Source organism: Ascidia mentula, chromosome 5 (assembly GCF_947561715.1).
Source record: "Ascidia mentula chromosome 5, kaAscMent1.1, whole genome shotgun sequence".
NCBI lineage: Eukaryota > Metazoa > Chordata > Ascidiacea > Phlebobranchia > Ascidiidae > Ascidia > Ascidia mentula.
In genome coordinates, this window is record NC_138570.1 from 21,939,968 (window position 1) to 21,955,854 (window position 15,887).

A 15,887-nucleotide genomic window follows, 5' to 3' on the forward strand; every position below is an offset into this window, starting at 1 on the left:
ATATATGTATAACAACATTGTTTCTACCACACAGACAACAAAACCTCACGTAAACAAAAGTCGCACAACAGATCTAAGGCCTAAGCGGTCATGCGTGACGACGGCCTACGTAACAATGAGTCGGACTACTACTTCTTAGTATACTATGGTTTCATCCATCAATATCCGATAACGTACGCTTTACGTAGATAGGGTAATCAGTCTCTTCCGTGTAAATTCTCCATATATCAGCGGATGCTATGACGAATGCAGGTGGTATTGAATTGTTTTGTTGAAAGAACATTCAAATGCTGCTGATGGTGAATAGTAAGTTTATATTTCAAAACGTTAAGTACAAACACAGATCGGGTTAATGTTTAAAAGCATGTTTTGTCTGCTTTAGATTTTTGATACTTAACATGAAATGTTGCTTTCTATTTTAATGTTTAATACTTGCTGTTTTATGGCTGGTTTTAGCGACCAAATTGTAATGAATAGGCGAGCAAGTAAAGGACACAAACGACAAACGATTCTTCGCGTTGTTGGTGTAACAATGTTTTTAGTTTGGTTTATTCAATAAAAGTTTTACACAACTGTGTTCAGTGTTCACGCCTTTACATGCAGGTTCTGAAATAGTTGCAGGACTGAAACTAAACAGTGCTCAAGAAAGTTGATTCTATTCAACTGTGGAAAAAGCGGAGTAAACACTTTGGTGAGCGTTTGAGTTTTATTTTAGAAACCAAAGCCTAATGAATAGATTGCTTAAACAGTTAATAGCATATTAGCTTTGGCTTTCCTATTTAAAGTAATCACCTCCAAGTATTTTGCACCCAAGTGTGTGAAATATGTTGGGAAAGTCACCATTTAATTATACAGTTTGTTTGTTGTTTTTGATTTGTTTAGTGCAACTTCAATGTTAAACTAACAACACGCTTAACACTAGCCCTGTTTACATGGACGTCTAAAGCGGGTTCGCGGCACGCTTCTTACCCGCTTCCCGCCATTATCAGAAAAAGCGTTACGCATCACAGCCCAAGCTAGTTCGGAAGCGGTTTCGGCGAACTAGCTTAATAGGGGTGGGTTCGGAAGCTAGTTCGCCCAACTAGCTTCTTTTCGCGAACCAGCTGTTCGAAAAATTTGGCGGCAAAATCAAGTTAGGTTAGGTTTGCTTGTTGATGTTTTTCGAAGATATTCTTTTTGAGGTTTTATTTTTTTTGCTTGGTATTAATGTTTTTCGAAGATATTAAACACCCAAAGCATTCTTTACTCAATCTGAAATGGGTCAACCACTGGGAATCATTAAAACCGGGAACTATAACATTCCACCATTGTCCTGACCTAAAACAAACGAAAATAACATTTAACTTAACCAAGATACAAAACTATGAATGCAAAGCTAAGCACAGTATTCCAGTAAGCATAAAGCTTGGCCCATAAATACCACCAATATCTCACCTCTGTAATCGCCACGGCCGTCCAAGTCTTCGATTGTGAGAGCCCTAACTTCCAATAAACTATCTGTTGCCGCCATATCCATTTTGCGAGAACCGAATTTCGCGCGCTCATGTAAATTGAGCCCCGAAGCTCGCTCGTTATGGTATGTTAGTTCTTCACGGCTCGATGCCGCAAGCTCGTTCGCAAACCACTTCATGTAAACAGGGCTACTGTGTCTTGAGCGTAACAAAAAACAATAAAAAAACACAAACGCAACATAAGTAAGCACACATGGTTAATATGAATATAGCTGCTTATAACTGTGTTATATTAGTTGCGTTTTGAGTTACTTGTTACTAACAACAACCACGAAACAGTGGGTAATTGTGCAGCCTCTCTCTCTCTCTCTCTCTCTCTCTCTCTCTCTCTCTCTCTCCCTCTCTCTCTCTCTCTCTCTCTCTCTCTCTCTCTCTCTCTCTCTCTCTCTCTCTCTCTCTCTCTCTCTCTCTCTCTCTCTCTCTCTCTCTCGTTGCCAGCGAGTTATTTTTTGGGCAAGACCCCGTTTGCGACATATTTTACTTTATTTTAAAATATAAAATCTTGTCAATGCAAATAAACGTTGATAAAGTGAGTCAGTTACCATAGCTTCCTCCGACGTGACTCTATTGACACTCCTCAAATGTAGGTGGAAGACATTATGGTTTCAAAATTACCGTATAAATTTCAATATTTTTCAGTCAGGTATTATAACGCATTTCATTTTTTTCATTATTGGGCCTTTTCTCAATCTCAATGATGAACCGAATTATCCGATTTTGTAACCAAATCCTGCTGGCAAACACAAAGCAAACGTCTGATTTTAAACACTCTGAAGGAATATCAGGAAATAGCTGAAAATTGTATTTCAATATTCCCTTGATACCGATGATGCCTGCACAGACAGGCGAAATATATATGTCGTAAAAACGTGAAACAGACAGACGACTTAGGATTTTTTATCATTTTTTGTAGTAATCCGCTACTGAGTCTCTGTCAGCCATAGAGACTATACAGGCGATTCATAGAAATCAAACTCTCATTATTCCCTCAATTTCGCGGTACCTTTTCGGTGTTTGGTATGCGCTTTGAAAATGGATCCTGGACTCTTACGCTTGGCACGCATAACTCGTTCAATTGCGTGACTAAAGATAATAGTTATAGTATGGGGTTTTTTGCATAGGATGAGCATAGTTCCGTTTGTCGTAATTATGTTCACTTCTTGGATATTGTTTAGAGGCTAAATACCGAAACAATTTCATCACTACATTATGTGCAAAACGGTTCTACAAACCACTGGACTTAATTATTGTTTACAAAGCTTAAACACATGCAGCAGAAACTTTAACTGATACAAGACAATGCGATGGTTTCTTTGTTTTTGTAAAACAAGCACATTGAAATATGGCGCCATAAGTATTTAGTATATACGCCTACTTCTGTAACCGCGACATAGCCTATATGATTGAGACTAGAAACGCGACAACATGTTTCATTCAGAAACACATCTGCGTCATATTGCAACAGCAAGTTATATATTCCATATGCAAGTATATACTTTACAACTTTATTTCTTTGAAGACTGAGTGAAACTTGACAATGGACGCGGAAATTCATGCAGAGGAAGAGTGGGAAACTTGGACAAAACAATTCGGTAAGGACATTGTTATGGATCTGCAATGAAACAACTGCTGATGTAATTTTGAATGACGTCTGCAGGAAAAACTTATACAAAAAGAGAACTCGAGAAACGGAAAGCGATCTGGCAAAGCAATTTTCAAACATATTTGAAACAAGTGGATGACTTTCATGTTCATAATAGCATTAGACGCCCATTTCTTGACAAGTTTAGCGATTATGTAAGTCCTAATTTTTCCTATGTTTTAAATTATACAGTAAATACACATTTTTAATTATATCTTAGCATATTTAATGTCGAATGGAGGGAATACTTCTGTATTTACTGGTCATTACAAATCAACTGCATAGTTTTTCAACTTGTAGCAAAAGAGAAAAAAATGTGTTTGTATCTTGTGGTATTTCAACAAGAAACCGGAAGAATTGTCATGGATGAGCGGATTGATACCCGAAGAAATTTTATTTGGTTCTTACGCACCAATAACACCTACCCCAGAACCTGACCCCGATCCTCAACTACCCATTTGGCAAGAACCCAACCCTGAAAGTATTGACTGGCGGGGACCGGTTTGTGTAACATCCGTGCAAGACCAAAGATTCCTGCCCGCTTGCTGGATATTCAGTGCAGTAAGTGTTCGCGTTAAAAGCTTAACTGGTATAACTACTGTGATTTAAATATGCAGGTAGCAGCCGTTGAATCCCATCACTCAATAAACAACGGAGAATTGGTCAAACTTTCTGAACAACAATTAGTTGATTGTCTCGAAAATGGTGGAGGAACAGGAAATCTGAAATGGGCGTTTGATTACATTGGGAAGCAATCGATTGCTCTGAGGGACGAATACCCGTATACTGGAACGGTTAGAAGTTTGCTTTAAAATATTTACAGTATTCGGACATTCGAAGGAAACATTAAATATTTGGAAAAAAATTAAAGTAGGTCTACTTAACATTAGCTGTAAAAAATATATTGTTATGGAAAAATGTTGGTGAAATCTTTATAATTAAGATTCATTCTCTTTTGTCTTTGGCTTGAGATTTCTATGGTTACTTAAAAAGTATATTGAGACAAAACGCAACTGGATACAGAAAACCTTTAAAAAAACCTTTTCACTTGAATAAATAAAAAAACATATCAGTTATGAGGAAGGTTGGAAACAATCGCAACAAAGTAAAGCAGTTCGTAATTTTAAACGTTTTTATTTACCAGAAAGAAGATTGTAAATTTAGCATCAGAAGAGTAATTGGGATGCAAGGATGGAGGAAAATCACAGCAGGAAACGAACAAGAACTTGAGAATGTTGTAGCAAACATTGGTCCGGTTGCTGTGGGATTGACTACAAGTAAAAAGAAATTTAAAAACCATACTGACTACGAAGGTGCGCTACTTTACCTATATGTATGACTGGACATTCATGACAGTTGCGTTTGCTTTTACAGAGATATTTTATGATCCTGAGTGGGTGAAGGGATTTAATCCATTGAACGAAGACGCATTACGTCATGCAGTGTTGGTTGTTGGTTATGGACGAGATCCGAGAAAACCACGTGGCGAAGACAAGTACTGGATTATCAAGAACAGGTAGCAACATTTTTAATAATAAATAAACAATTTAAAAAAACAAAAAATCAATCTCACGGTGTGGTTTGACCTCATGACCAGGTGCTGGCTACGATGGCAGTAAACCTACATGTGCTAGTTGTAATCGGAAAGTATTATCTTTCACATTAAGGCGATCGTGCCCTGTTAAAACTATGTCTGTCGGTTATGTGTACCTGTTTTCGAACATAGCAAGCAAATAAAACGTGATTCAATTAGAATTCTAAACAATTTGGACCATAACCTGTTAAATAATCTTGTCTCATGGACCTATAGGGTCAAATATCTGTTGCCAATGCCTGGGCGTACCCATGTCTAAAGTTATATCCTTTCATCAAACTTTATTCATCTTTAGTTGGGGCGACGAATCAGGAGACGAAAAAGATCCGAATTCTGGAGACAAAAAAGATCCGAATTCTGGTTACAAGAAAATCGCTAAAGATCGAGGAAACAATTGTAATATCGCCGGTTGTGCGATGTATCCAGTGGGAGTGAAACATATATAAGATCGTGACTATTGTCAGGTAAACTTTTCCGAGTAGAAATATTAAGATATTTCATGTTGATATTTCCCAATAGGAAACATGAGCGATTATGCAAGGCTACGACCCTGATCCTCAATAAATGGTGACAGCTTGCTACAATTCCTAAATGTTTGGTCTTTTATGTATTATCATCGATTTTCTACCGACAAAATATCTGCATATTGTTAATTACACTGCTCAATACAGTTATATACAGAAAAATACAATCTTATGGCTTTGGTGTTGAGAGAGATCTTCGTTCTCGACGCTCGAGATTAAATTGAGATATATCAGACCTTGATTACCGTGTGAGAACTGGAAAGTGAATGTATGCAATAAAGCTGTAATAAAAACAGTAGTTTAATCGATGGTTAACGGATATGCCCAAAAAAATGGGTAACAGTTAAACAGAGTCAAACCCTTTTTTAAATAAACAATCATAAATAGTAATTCCGCCTATTAACGTAATTGTTTTGTGTAGGACTGAAATAGAGGCAAATACTCTGGAAGATACAATAGGTGTTGTTGTGGCAAACAACGCGCACAAAAAGTCGCGTGGCGGCGCTATAATGTGAAGCCAGTGTTATGTAACAACTCAGACCGGTAGTGACGCCACAAAATATAGACGGAGGTGTGATTAATCAAGCTTACTGTGTATGAGGTAAGGACGGTGAAATGCTAGGCGAGGAGTCATCTGACCATGCTTCATCGCCCTATTCTGGATTCTGAGTTTCAATCAAAATGGAATCATTGGAAACATGCAAATATTACAGGGTTACTACTACCGTGCTGATTTTAAAGATTTGTGGTAATTGTCACAAGCAGTGTCCAGGAAATGTAAATGTGCTTTCTTCCAAAACACGTGTCTATTGTGTACTTGGTCATTTTTCTTAGTGTACCCACCAAGCGTGCTTTTTTGTTTATTGTATACGGATTAATGGTTACATGGCGCTGCACATGTCGATTTTACATCAACCACCTTTACGAAAAGCACACAAATACTCAAAAAGAGACGGAATTTCAAAAAAGCAGATCGCTTGTTTATTAGAACTTTCATGTATAGATGGGGTTGATTTCCCGATTATAATATCTTAGCAAATAGTGATGCAGCGATACACTGCAAGGGTGGTATTGTACACGCTCCATAGCAAATGCTGGGACAGGAGTTAAGTATACCAACATCAGAAAAGCCAACAATTTATCTGGAGAAATCTGACCCAATTTATAATAATCTTGACTCAAAATTTCCTGTCTACCGATTTATTGTAGTGAGTTTTGTAGAACTTCAATGGCAGGGAGAGTCGTGAATATTACGAGCAGTTTGTTGAGTGACAACTCACGCGTTTTTACCGGCGGTGCAGGGCGTCGACGATCTTTACTGATAAGAGCAGCAATGTGTTGTTGCATTTCTACGTTAACATCTAGTGGTTCCACACAAGGTTTCATCCATCAATATCCGATAACGTACGCTTTACGTAGATAGGGTAATCAGTCTCTTCCGTGTAAATTCTCCATATATCAGCGGATGCTATGACGAATGCAGGTGGTATTGAATTGTTTTGTTGAGAGAATATTAAAATGCTGCTGATGGTGAATAGTAAGTTTATATTTCAAAACGTTAAGTACAAACACAGATCGGGTTAGTGTTTAAAAGCATGTTTTGTCTGCTTTAGATTTTTGATACTTAACATGAAATGTTGCTTTCTATTTTAATGTTTAATACTTGCTGTTTTATGGCTGGTTTTAGCGACCAAATTGTAATAAATAGGCGAGCAAATAAAGGACAGAAACGACAAACGATTCTTCGCGTTGTTGGTGTAACAATGTTTTTAGTTTGGTTTATTCGATAACAGTTTTACACAACTGTGTTCACGCTTTTACATTCAGGTTCTGAAATAGTTGCAGGACTGAAACTAAACAGTGCTCAAGAAAGTTGATTCTTTTCAACTGCGGAAAAAGCGGAGTAAACACTTTGGTGAGCGTTTGAGTTTTATTTTAGAAACCAAAGCCTAATGAATAGATTGCTTAAACAGTTAATAGCATATTAGCTTTGGCTTTCCTATTTAAAGTAATCACCTCCAAGTATTTTGCACCCAAGTGTGTGAAATATGTTGGGAAAGTCACCATTTAATTATACAGTTTGTTTGTTGTTTTTGATTTGTTTAGTGCAACTTCAATGTTAAACTAACAACACGCTTAACACTGTGTCTTGAGTGTAACAAAAAGCAACAGAAAAACACAAACGCAATATAAGTAAGCACACATGGTTAATATGAATATAGCTGCTTATAACTGTGTTATATTAGTTGCGTTTTGAGTTACTTGTTACTAACAACAACCACGAAACAGTGGGTAATTGTGTAGCCTCTCTCTCTCTCTCTCTCTCTCTCTCTCTCTCTCTCTCTCTCTCTCTCTTGGGTTTGCCAGTGAGTTGTTCTTTGGGCAAGACCCCGTTTGCGACATATTTTACTTTATTTTAAAATATAAAATCTTGTCAATGCAAATAAACGTTGATAAAGTGAGTCAGTTACCATAGCTTCCTCCGACGTGACTCTATTGACACTCCTCAAATGTAGGTGGAAGACATTATGGTTTCAAAATTACCGTATAAATTTCAATATTTTTCAGTCAGGTATTATAACGCATTTCATTTTTTTCATTATTGGGCCTTTTCTCAATCTCAATGATGAACCGAATTATCCGATTTTGTAACCAAATCCTGCTGGCAAACACAAAGCAAACGTCTGATTTTAAACACTCTGAAGGAATATCAGGAAATAGCTGAAAATTGTATTTCAATATTCCCTTGATACCGATGATGCCTGCACAGACAGGCGAAATATATATGTCGTAAAAACGTGAAACAGACAGACGACTTAGGATTTTTTATCATTTTTTGTAGTAATCCGCTACTGAGTCTCTGTCAGCCATAGAGACTATACAGGCGATTCATAGAAATCAAACTCTCATTATTCCCTCAATTTCGCGGTACCTTTTCGGTGTTTGGTATGCGCTTTGAAAATGGATCCTGGACTCTTACGCTTGGCACGCATAACTCGTTCAATTGCGTGACTAAAGATAATAGTTATAGTATGGGTTTTTTTGCATAGGATGAGCATAGTTCCGTTTGTCGTAATTATGTTCACTTCTTGGATATTGTTTAGAGGCTAAATACCGAAACAATTTCAGCACTACATTATGTGCAAAACGGTTCTACAAACCACTCAACTTAATTATTGTTTACAAAGCTTAAACACATGCAGCAGAAACTTTAACTGATACAAGATAATGCAATGGTTTCTTTGTTTTTGTAAAACAAGCACATTGAAATATGGCGCCATAAGTATTTAGTATATAGGCCTACTGCTGTAACCGCGACATAGCCTATATGATTGAGACTAGAAACGCGAAAACATGTTTCATTCACAAACACATCTGCGTCATATTGCAACAGCAGGTTATATATTCCATATGCAAGTATATACATTACAACTTTATTTGTTTAAAGGTTGAGTGAAACTTGACAATGGACGCGGAAATTCATGCAGAGGAAGGGTGGGAAACTTGGACAAAAAAATTCGGTAAGGTCATTGTTATGGATCTGCAATGAAACAACTGCTGATGTAATTTTGTTTGACGCCTGCAGGGAAAACTTATTCAAAAAGCGAACTCAAGAAACGGAAACAGATCTGGCAAAGCAATTTTCAAATATACTTGAAACAAGTGGATGACTTTCATGTTCATAATAGCATTAGACGCCCATTTCTTGACAAGTTTAGCGATTATGTAAGTCCTAATTTTTCCTATGTTTTAAATTATACAGTAAATACACATTTTTAATTATATCTTAGCATATTTAATGTCGAATGGAGGGAATACTTTTGTATTTACTGGTCATTACAAATCAACTGCATAGTTTTTCAACTTGTAGCAAAAGAGAAAAAAATGTGTTTGTATCTTGTGGTATTTCAACAAGAAACCGGAAGAATTGTCATGGATGAGCGGATTGATACCCGAAGAAATTTTATTTGGTTCTTACGCACCAATAACACCTACCCCAGAACCTGACCCCGATCCTCAACTACCCATTTGGCAAGAACCCAACCCTGAAAACGTTGACTGGCGGGGACCGGTTTGTGTAACATCCGTGCAAGACCAAGGAACTGAGTTGCCCGCTAGCTGGATATGCAGTGCAGTAAGCGTTCGTAACAAATGCCTAACTGGTATAACTACCGTGATTTAAATATGCAGGTAGCAGCCGTTGAATCTCATCACAAGATAAACAACGGAGAATTGGTCAAACTTTCTGAACAACAATTAGTTGATTGTCTCGAAAAGGGTGGAGGAACAGGAAAGCTGGAATGGGCGTTTGATTACATTAGAAGCAAATCGATTGCTCTGAGGGACGAATACCCGTATACTGGAACGGTTAGAAGTTTGCTTTAAAATATTTACAGTATTCGGACATTCGAAGGAAACATTAAATATTTGGAAAAAAATTAAAGTAGGTCTACTTAACATTAGCTGTAAAAAATATATTGTTATGGAAAAATGTTGGTGAAATCTTTATAATTAAGATTCATTCTCTTTTGTCTTTGGCTTGAGATTTCTATGGTTACTTAAAAAGTATATTGAGACAAAACGCAACTGGATACAGAAAACCTTTAAAAAAACCTTTTCACTTGAATAAATAAAAAAACATATCAGTTATGAGGAAGGTTGGACACAATCGTAACACAATAAAGCAGTTCGTAATTTTAAACGTTTTTATTGACCAGAAAGAAGATTGTAAATTTAGCATCAGAAGAGTAATTGGGATGCAAGGATGGAGGAAAATCACAGCAGGAAACGAACAAGAACTTGAGCATGTTGTAGCAAACATTGGTCCGGTTGCTGTGGGATTGACTGCCTCAAGTTGTGAGAAATTTAAAAAACACACTGACTACGAAGGTGCGCTACTTTACCTATATGTATGACTGGACATTCATGAAAGTTGCGTTTGCTTTTACAGAGATATTTTATGATCCTGAGTGGGTGAAGGGATTTAATCCATTGAACGAAGACGCATTACGTCATGCAGTGTTGGTTGTTGGTTATGGACGAGATCCGAGAAAACCACGTGGCGAAGACAAGTACTGGATTATCAAGAACAGGTAGCAACATTTTTAATAATAAATAAACAATTTAAAAAAATAAAAAATCAATCTCCCGGTGTGGTTTGACCTCATGACCAGGTGCTGGCTACGATGGCAGTAAACCTACATGTGCTAGTTGTAATCGGAAAGTAAAGTCTTTCACATTAAGGCGATCGTGCCCTGTTAAAATTATGTATTTCGGTTATGTGTACCTGTTTTCGAACATAGCAAGCAAATAAAACGTGATTCAATTAGAATTCTAAACAATTGCCAATGCCTGGGCGTACCCATGTCTAAAGTTCATCACCAAACTATTTCGTTTCATCAAACTTTATTCATCTTTAGTTTGGGCGACGAATCCGGAGACAAAAAAGATCCGAATTCTGGAGACAAAAAAGATCCGAATTCTGGTTACAAGAAAATCGCTAAAGACCGAGAAAACAATTGTAATATCGCCGGTTGTGCGATGTATCCAGTGGGAGTGAACCATATATAAGATCGTGACTATTGTCAGGTAAACTTTTCCGAGTAGAAATATTAAGATATTTCATGTTGATATTTCCCAATAGGAAACATGAGCGATTATGCAAGGCTACGACCCTGATCCTCAATAAATGGTGACAACTTGCTACAATTCCTAAATATTTGGTCTTTTATGTATTATCATCGATTTTCTACCGACAAAATATCTGCATATTGTTAATTACACTGCTCAATACATTTATATACAGAAAAATACAATCTTGTGGCTTTGGTGTTGAGGGAGATTTGAAACTTCGTTCTCGACGCTCGAGATTAAATTGAAATATATCAGATCTTAATTACACGTGTGAGAGCTGGAAAGTGAATGCTATATGCGATAAAGCTGTAATAAAAACAGCAGTTAAATCGATGGTTAACGGATATGCCCAAAAAAATGGGTTACAGTTGAACAGAGTCAAACCCTTTTTTAAATAAACAAACATAAATAGTAATCAAAGTGGAGCCAATAATATGAATTGTGTATAAGCTGCAGACAGATGGCCACTGTTTCGACCTAAAAGGTCTCATCAGTGCAGCTGGTGTGACTTTCAGACGACTTTGCTGACCAAACGGCCAACCTTTTAGGTCGAAACAGTGGCCATCTGTCTGCAGCTTACACAATAAATAGTAATTCCGCCTATTAACCTGATTGTTTTGTGTAGTTGGACTGAAATAGAGGCAAATACTCTGGAAGATACAATAGGTGTTGTTGTGGCAAACAACGCGCACAAAAAGTCGCGTGGCGGCGCTATAATGTGAAGCCAGTGTTATGTAACAACTCAGACCGGTAGTGACGCCACAAAATATAGACGGAGGTGTGATTAATCAAGCTTACTGTGTATGAGGTAAGGACGGTGAAATGCTAGGCGAGGAGTCATCTGACCATGCTTCATCGCCCTATTCTGGATTCTGAGTTTCAATCAAAATGGAATCATTGGAAACATGCAAATATTACAGGGTTACTACTACCGTGCTGATTTTAAAGATTTGTGGTAATTGTCACAAGCAGTGTCCAGGAAATGTAAATGTGCTTTCTTCCAAAACACGTGTCTATTGTGTACTTGGTCATTTTTCTTAGTGTACCCACCAAGCGTGCTTATTTGTTTTTGTATACGGATTAATGGTTACATGGCGCTGCACATGTCGATTTTACATCAACCACCTTTACGAAAAGCACACAAATACTCAAAAAGAGACGGAATTTCAAAAAAGCAGATCGCTTGTTTATTAGAACTTTCATGTATAGATGGGGTTGATTTCCCGATTATAATATCTTAGCAAATAGTGATGCAGCGATACACTGCAAGGGTGGTACACGCTCCATAGCAAACGCTGGGACAGGATTTACGTATACCAACATCAGTAAAGCCAACAATTTATCTGGAGAAATCTGACCCAATTTATAATAATCTTGACTCAAAACTTCCTGTCTACCGATTATTGTAGTGAGTTTTGTAGAACTTCAATGGCAGGGAGAGTCGTGAATATCACGAGCAGTTTGTTGAGTGACAACTCACGCGTTTTTACCGGCGGTGCAGGGCGTCGACGATCTTTACTGATAAGAGCAGCAATGTGTTGTTGCATTTCTACGTTAACATCTAATGGTTCCACACAAGGTTTCATCCATCAATATCCGATAACGTACGCTTTACGTAGATAGGGTAATCAGTCTCTTCCGTGTAAATTCTCCATATATCAGCGGATGCTATGACGAATGCAGGTGGTATTGAATTGTTTTGTTGAAAGAACATTCAAATGCTGCTGATGGTGAATAGTAAGTTTATATTTCAAAACGTTAAGTACAAACACAGATCGGGTTAGTGTTTAAAAGCATGTTTTGTCTGCTTTAGATTTTTGATACTTAACATGAAATGTTGCTTTCTATTTTAATGTTTAATACCTTGCTGTTTTATGGCTGGTTTTAGCGACCAAATTGTAATGAATAGGCGAGCAAGTAAAGGACAGAAACGACAAACGATTCTTCGCGTTGTTGGTGTAACAATGTTTTTAGTTTGATTTATTCATTAAAAGTTTTACAAAACTGTGTTCACGCCTTTACATGCAGGTTCTGAAATAGTTGCAGGACTGAAACTAAACAATGTCCAAGAAAGTCGATTCTGACGCCGATCAACTACGGGCAAAGCGGAGTGAACGCATTGGTGAGCGTTTGAGTTTTATTTTAGAAACCAAAGCCTAATGAATAGATTGCTTAAACAGTTAATAGCATATTAGCTTTGGCTTTCCTATTTAAAGTAATCACCTCCAAGTATTTTGCACCCAAGTATGTGAAATATGGAAAGTCACCATTTAATTATACAGTTTGTTTGTTGTTTTTGATTTGTTTAGTGCAACTTCAATGTTTAAACTAACAACACGCTTAACACTGTGTCTTGAGTGTAACAAAAAGCAACAGAAAAACACAAACGCAATATAAGTAAGCATACATAGTTAATATGAATATAGCTGCTTTTAATTGTGCTATATTAGTTGCGTTTTGAGTTACTTGTTACTAACAACAACCACGAAACAGTGGGTTAATTGTGCAGCCAATTTACCACCAGGCTTTTATATGTGATTATTCGGAATGTGCGATCATAAGTAATATCAACAGTGCATGTTGTTAACTGCTTAACTCTCTCTCTCTCTCTCTCTCTCTCTCTCTCTCTTAATCGGATCTCGCCAGCAACTGACGTGTGTGTTGATTAGCCTACGAATAATATCATCAATGTTGGTCTAAGGAGAATGCTATTTACAGCACAGTGTACATACCTTCTTTATGTTTTAAATTCGTTCTTAACTGGGTGTCTTTATTCCCTTCACGGTTTTGATCCTCAGGCAACGTTTTTGTTATGTTTTGGCACAAACAGCGTTAAATAAAAGACTTTTCCGTATTTTTGCTAACATCATTTCTTTGGCATATCTTCAGAAAAAAAAAAGTTATATTTAAATTTCTATAACATGTAGTAGCATTGAATGTAAATCGTATTTGTTAATTCGTCGTTGGCATCATGTGATGTACAATTGTAACTCCAATGCGTGGGAAGGATATATTCACATAAAGAACGCAATCCATCAGCAACACTAGCATTACTTTACCGTCTTGTTAGATTTACACTGAGCAAAACTATGTTGCAAGTTGCGGCACCATTGGAAGATGGTTTGCATTTAATGAAGGAAGAGGTTGTCGATCGGAGACATTTGTTGTGTAAGCTCTTTTAGATTAACCAAGTTTATTGCATATGGCGAATTTAGGAAACCAAACATGTTAAGATGTTAAGATGTATATTTTCAGTAAACAAAACTCAAGCTACATTCGATGAGACAGAAACTGCACGAGATGCACGTCCTTTGAAGCCACAGGAGAATTCCTATTTTGACTGGCGTGATTCTGGTTGTGTAACATCTGTAAAGAATCAGATGCAATTGCCATGTGCCTGGATATTTGCTGCAGTAAGTATTTCGAATCATCAAACAGACAAAGTTTTAAATAAATACGGAAACGCAAGTAAATAAGTATCAGGCAGTGGAAGTGCTTGAACAATTTGCCTTGACAAAACGGTAACTCTTTGTATGCGCATTACATATATTCTTGATATAATTTCACTGGTGCTTTTGTTTGACAAAATCTTTGTGTTTACACAGGTAGCAGCCGTTGAATCACATCATAAAATCAAGAACGGGAAATTGGTTAAACTTTCCGAACAACAATTAGTCGATGGCCTGGAAAAAGGTGACAGACCAGGCAGGTTGGAGTGGGCGTTTGATTATATCAAGGAAAATGGCATTACTCGAGCTGATCTGTACCCTTATACTGGAATGGTCGGTCAAATACTGTTGATCATTCACTCAGTTGTTAAAATCTTACCGCAAAAATGAATTTGAACAACGTTTGTACAGAAAGGAGTTTGGAAAAATGACTTAGAACCAGCGGCCCGTGTAGAAGATTGGAAGAAAATTACCCCTGGTGACGAACAGGAGTTGGAGGAAATTGTGGCTAAAGTTGGTCCAGTTGCTGTGAGTTTAGTTATTTCCAGTACGTACATGTTTTGTCGTCACACAGATTCTCAAGGTATGTCAGTGCAAGGCAAACCACCGAATCAATTTTTTAGATTAAAAACATTCGTCTTACAGATATTTTTTACGATCCGAAATGGGAGAAGGGATTTAATCCTCAAAACCAACATGCATTACGTCATGCAGTGTTGGTCGTTGGTTATGGAAAAGATCCGAGCAAACCACGTGGCGAAGACGAGTACTGGATTATAAAGAACAGGTATACATATTTCCTATGCACTATTTGTAGGATATTTGAATTGGCTTTATGCGCTTTAAACATTAAAACTGCATTTCTGCGACAGTGAGAAATGCATTGACATAGTTTAAATGTAATTTTTATTGTTCTTCAACTTTTTGTATTCCTTCACAGTTGGGGAATCGACGACGAAAACGACGAAAACGACCAGAACTCCGGTTACATGAAAATCGCCAAAAACAGAGCAAATAATTGCAACATTGCTGGGTGTGCCTTGTATCCCGTGGTATAAGAAACCGGAAGAATTTTCAGGGATGAGCAAATAGATGCAACAAGATTGTTCACCGACCAGTTTCTGTTTGTTAAAATTATTTCTTCGTTTTCCACCAAAAGTACTTTTCGGTCAATATTTCGTGCATTAACTATTAACACAACCCTCTGTTGCCTGCATGATTCATGTATATCATGTATGTACGTGTTGTATAACTAGAAGATTAAAAATGCTTTTATTTCAAAATTGGCAAAGGCAAAGTTAAAATGGCCTCTAAGTTACCCAAGTGTAAATACACCAAAATAAAATCTGAAAACTGCAATATATCTGTGGTATATTGGTAGTTTGGAATGGAGGTAAATTACATCGAAGATGGGATCACCAATTTTCTGAAAGAACAACGTCCTTTTTCAAGACAAAATTTAAAAGCAAAATTAGAAAGTAGTGTTTACCGACCGGTGGAACCCGTTCCACTAGTGGTACGCGACGGCATTTT

At 37.2% G+C, this 15,887-nt stretch overlaps 3 protein-coding genes across 5 annotated transcripts; all 3 read left to right on the forward strand.

The window, feature by feature from the left end:
* The first annotated feature begins 242 nt into the window (after positions 1-242).
* Positions 243-5,401, forward strand: LOC145903717 (procathepsin L-like). Its single transcript, XM_082991846.1, has 10 exons — positions 243-306; positions 604-691; positions 3,031-3,103; positions 3,169-3,308; positions 3,499-3,714; positions 3,771-3,947; positions 4,298-4,466; positions 4,528-4,669; positions 5,043-5,211; positions 5,267-5,401. Exons 3-9 carry the CDS (start codon positions 3,049-3,051, stop codon positions 5,191-5,193), a joined length of 1,050 nt encoding a protein of 349 aa, XP_082847972.1. The 5' UTR covers positions 243-306; positions 604-691; positions 3,031-3,048; the 3' UTR covers positions 5,194-5,211; positions 5,267-5,401.
* A 1,697-nt stretch (positions 5,402-7,098) lies between these two features.
* LOC145903722 (procathepsin L-like) lies at positions 7,099-11,028 on the forward strand. 2 transcript variants are annotated; one of them, XM_082991849.1, is made up of 9 exons: positions 7,099-7,186; positions 8,720-8,792; positions 8,858-8,997; positions 9,143-9,406; positions 9,463-9,639; positions 9,990-10,161; positions 10,223-10,364; positions 10,692-10,860; positions 10,916-11,028. In XM_082991849.1, the coding sequence occupies exons 2-8, from the start codon at positions 8,738-8,740 to the stop codon at positions 10,840-10,842; spliced, it is 1,101 nt and encodes a 366-aa protein (XP_082847975.1). In that variant the 5' UTR covers positions 7,099-7,186; positions 8,720-8,737; the 3' UTR covers positions 10,843-10,860; positions 10,916-11,028. The 2 variants fall into 2 exon arrangements, with proteins under 2 accessions (XP_082847975.1, XP_082847976.1); XM_082991850.1 differs by having other exon boundaries at positions 9,188-9,406.
* A 1,909-nt stretch (positions 11,029-12,937) lies between these two features.
* Positions 12,938-15,517, forward strand: LOC145903756 (procathepsin L-like). 2 transcript variants are annotated; one of them, XM_082991892.1, is made up of 6 exons: positions 12,938-13,027; positions 14,161-14,318; positions 14,511-14,687; positions 14,766-14,937; positions 15,000-15,141; positions 15,295-15,517. In XM_082991892.1, exons 1-6 carry the CDS (start codon positions 12,967-12,969, stop codon positions 15,410-15,412), a joined length of 828 nt encoding a protein of 275 aa, XP_082848018.1. In that variant the 5' UTR covers positions 12,938-12,966; the 3' UTR covers positions 15,413-15,517. The 2 variants fall into 2 exon arrangements, with proteins under 2 accessions (XP_082848018.1, XP_082848017.1); XM_082991891.1 differs by lacking the exon at positions 12,938-13,027 and adding an exon at positions 13,981-14,073.
* The last annotated feature ends 370 nt before the right edge of the window (positions 15,518-15,887 follow it).

Coding starts and splice junctions, on each gene's coding strand:
- LOC145903722 (XM_082991849.1), top strand. CDS start 8,738: ATGGACGCGGAAATTCATGCAGAGGAAGGGTGGGAAACTTGGACAAAA. Junction 9,640..9,989: donor AATACCCGTATACTGGAACG/GTTAGAAGTTTG, acceptor TTTATTGACCAG/AAAGAAGATTGTAAATTTAG. Junction 10,365..10,691: donor TACTGGATTATCAAGAACAG/GTAGCAACATTT, acceptor ATTCATCTTTAG/TTTGGGCGACGAATCCGGAG.
- LOC145903756 (XM_082991891.1), top strand. CDS start 13,995: ATGTTGCAAGTTGCGGCACCATTGGAAGATGGTTTGCATTTAATGAAG. Junction 14,688..14,765: donor TGTACCCTTATACTGGAATG/GTCGGTCAAATA, acceptor ACGTTTGTACAG/AAAGGAGTTTGGAAAAATGA. Junction 14,938..14,999: donor TCGTCACACAGATTCTCAAG/GTATGTCAGTGC, acceptor TTCGTCTTACAG/ATATTTTTTACGATCCGAAA.
- LOC145903717 (XM_082991846.1), top strand. CDS start 3,049: ATGGACGCGGAAATTCATGCAGAGGAAGAGTGGGAAACTTGGACAAAA. Junction 3,715..3,770: donor CTTGCTGGATATTCAGTGCA/GTAAGTGTTCGC, acceptor TTAAATATGCAG/GTAGCAGCCGTTGAATCCCA. Junction 3,948..4,297: donor AATACCCGTATACTGGAACG/GTTAGAAGTTTG, acceptor TTTATTTACCAG/AAAGAAGATTGTAAATTTAG.